General features: G+C 64.2%; 1 protein-coding gene across 1 annotated transcript; it reads left to right on the top strand.

The window, feature by feature from the left end:
• Nucleotides 1-841: 841 nt before the first annotated feature.
• On the top strand, nucleotides 842-2,417 carry RASSF10 (Ras association domain family member 10). Its single transcript, XM_004711549.2, has one exon. The coding sequence runs from the start codon at nucleotides 842-844 to the stop codon at nucleotides 2,348-2,350; it is 1,509 nt and encodes a 502-aa protein (XP_004711606.1). The 3' UTR covers nucleotides 2,351-2,417.
• The last annotated feature ends 691 nt before the right edge of the window (nucleotides 2,418-3,108 follow it).

The following is a 3,108-nucleotide window of genomic DNA, read 5'->3' as shown; positions in this document are numbered from 1 at the left end:
TCATCAACTGCAAACCTATGGTTCGTGGTCCAACGCAGAACCATGACACCATCAGGGCTCCAGGGCCCACCATAAAGGCTGAGGAAATCTGAGGTTCTGTGGGGCCCACTGACTTGCCCCTGCGGAAAAACTGGGAAGCAGCTCCCGAATGTGCCCTTAGATCCAGACCTCCATTTCATATCTACACTTGCCCTGGGAGAGCACCGCCCCATGTAGATTACTTCTTTAAATAAGCAATTATGGCTTTCGGCCCAAACTGGACCTTGCTTACAGCTCCCAGCTGACGAAGGGTAGAGCGTGGCAGTAAGTTACGCCCCTGTGCCTCAGTTTCCTCGTCTGTGAAAGGGATACTCCCAAACACTCCTACCTTGAGGGCTAGAAACCGGCTTTCGGGCCACCAGCAAAGGCACGCAAGTCACGGTGCGTCCAGCGAGCTAGCAGACGCGACGAGTGGAGCGAGTGGGTTGAGGCTGATCCATCCACGCAAGCGGGACAGGACCGACGGGGCGGACCCGGCGCTGCGAGGGGCGGGTCTGGGCGCCGCGCCTCCCGCGCTGCGGGCCGCGGCTCCGGGCGCGGGGGGCGGGAGCCACACGGGGAGGAGCAAAACCCGGAGGCCCCGGGTGCCGCGGGCAGAGCCCGAACGGCTGGAGTCCGAGCGGCCCGGGAGGGAGCACTCGCCGTCCGGGCTGCCGAGCAGAGGCGGCTGCCTTCTGAGGCGCAGCGCCTGTGGCTCTCGCTTTGGGGTGCCGGGCGCCTTTCCTCACCCGGGCTGCAAGGCTGCCCCGGCCGCCCGGAGGGGCCCGGCTGGAGCACCCCCGGCCCCGCGTCGGGGGCTGGCATGGATCCCTCGGAGAAGAAGATCTCGGTGTGGATCTGCCAGGAGGAGAAGCTGGTGTCCGGCCTCTCGCGCCGCACCACTTGCTCGGACGTGGTGCGGGTGTTGTTGGAGGACGGCTGCCGGCGCCGGAGACAGTGGCGGGGCCGGCGGCGAGGGGTGGCCGGCGACTCTGCAGGCCCGGGGGAGCCCCCGGATGAGGATGAGGACGAGGACGAGGACGAGGAGGCGGGGCCGCAGGGGGTGCTCTGCGGGCCCCCGCAGTGCTACTGCATCGTGGAGAAGTGGCGCGGCTTCGAGCGCATTCTGCCCAACAAGACGCGCATCTTGCGCCTGTGGGCCGCCTGGGGCGACGAACAGGAGAATGTGCGCTTCGTGCTGGTGCGCAGCGAGGCGTCGCTGCCCAACGCGGGGCCGCGCAGCGCCGAGGCGCGCGTGGTGCTCAGCCGCGAACGGGCCTGCTCGGCCCGCGGGGCCCCGGCGCGGCCCGGCCTGGCCATGACCCAGGAGAAGCAGCGGCGCGTGGTGCGCAAGGCCTTCCGCAAACTGGCCAAACTCAACCGGCGGCGCCAGCAGCAGCCGCCGCCGTCGCCCTGTTCGTCTACTTCTTCCACCGCCTCGTCCTGCTCGTCGCCGCCGCGGGGCCGCGAGAGCGCGTCGGTGGAGCGCATGGAGACGCTGGTGCATCTGGTGCTGTCCCAGGACCACACCATCCGCCAGCAGGTGCAGCGGCTCCGGGAGCTGGACCGCGAGATCGACCGGTACGAGGCCAAGGTGCACCTGGACCGCATGCGGCGGCACGGGGTCAACTACGTGCAGGACACTTACTTGGTGGGTGCAGGCATCGAGCCCGACGAGGCCGGTCCGGGAGAGGCGGCTGCGGCGGCGGGGAAGGAGTCAGAGGCCTCGGCGCCCCCGGACGGCGAGGCGCAGGCGGCGGCGCTAGAGGAGCTGGCCCGGCGCTGCGACAACCTGCTGCAGCTGCAGGAGCAGCGGGCCCAGCAGGAGGAGTTGCTCGAGCGCCTCTCGGCCGAGCTGCAGGAGGAGCTGAACCAGCGGTGGATGCGGCGGCGCCAGGAGGAGCTGGCGGCGAAAGAGGAGCCCCCGGAGCCCGACTGCGGCCCCGACGGCGAGCTGGTGCTGGAGCAGGAGCGGGTCAGGACGCAGCTCAGCACCAGCCTCTACATCGGACTCCGGCTCAACACCGACCTGGAGGCCATCAAGTCGGACTTGGATTACAGCCAGCAGCAGTGGGACAGCAAGGATCGCGAGCTGCAGGGCCTGCTTCAGACTTTGCACACATTGGAGCTGACCGTGGCGCCCGATGGGTCTCCGGATTCGGGGGGACCTTCCGGGGATCCTCGGCCTCAGGCCTCTGCTGAGGTGTGGGTGGACCAGGCCCGAGGACTGGCCAAGAGCTGCCCTGGCAACGACGAGGACTCGGATACGGGGCTGAGTTCGATGCACAGTCAGGACTCAGATTCCGTGCCTGTGTGTGAATCCCTGGTGTAGGAGACAGAGACGCATCTCCCTTCCCTGCAGAAAACACCGACCCGGCCGCCTCAGGGACTTGAAACCGGCCTAGGGTGGGCCCCGGGCTCTGGCAGGCAGCGGTGCCCTTTGCGCAGGAGAAGCGCACTCAGGAGGGCTGTGAGACAGCGTCTGCACCCTCACACACCCACCCCCCCACCCGGGCGAGTGTGGAGTAGAGTGAGAGGACCCAGAAGGCCCGAGGGCCAATCCAAACGCTTTTAAGGGGAGAAAGGAGGGAAGCTATGGGAAGACCCTCCCCCCTCCGGCGCCCCTCAGTACATGGAAAACAAACCCCCTGGGGAAATTGACGTGGTCCAAGCCCATTTCCAAAACCAGAGAGAAAGTATTAAGGAGATTTCGCCTCTTTTCCGTATGGGAAGGACTGATGGCAACTGGAGCGTTAGTTTGTGGCATAAAGCGCTTTTAAAAGAAATTCTTGGACGAAAAGGAAATTCCTTGAATGTTAATTGTGACTGTAAACGTGTTAAAACTAGCGAAAGAGGACGCACTGGGGTTGGTCTCAGCCTTCCTCGAGTCTTTGATAAAACTATAGGCTGTTTACATTTCTGCTGATTCGGGAATTACCCATCGTTTCCCTTTTATATTCTTTCAAAGGCTGAACCACAGCGACTCGTAACCCTGTATTTCTCAGTAGATATTGTGGTTCTTAAAACGGGACATATTCCCCCAAATTAGCTTTTATTTTGGCAAAGGTCAAACATAGCCCCTGGTGAGCT

Source organism: Echinops telfairi, unplaced genomic scaffold (genome assembly GCF_000313985.2).
Source record: "Echinops telfairi isolate 266 unplaced genomic scaffold, ASM31398v2 ScPeMD7_60;HRSCAF=208, whole genome shotgun sequence".
In the NCBI taxonomy this organism is placed as follows: Eukaryota; Metazoa; Chordata; class Mammalia; order Afrosoricida; family Tenrecidae; genus Echinops; species Echinops telfairi.
The sequence above is the reverse complement of the archived record's forward strand: the minus strand, read 5'-3'. Positions and strand labels throughout refer to the sequence as shown.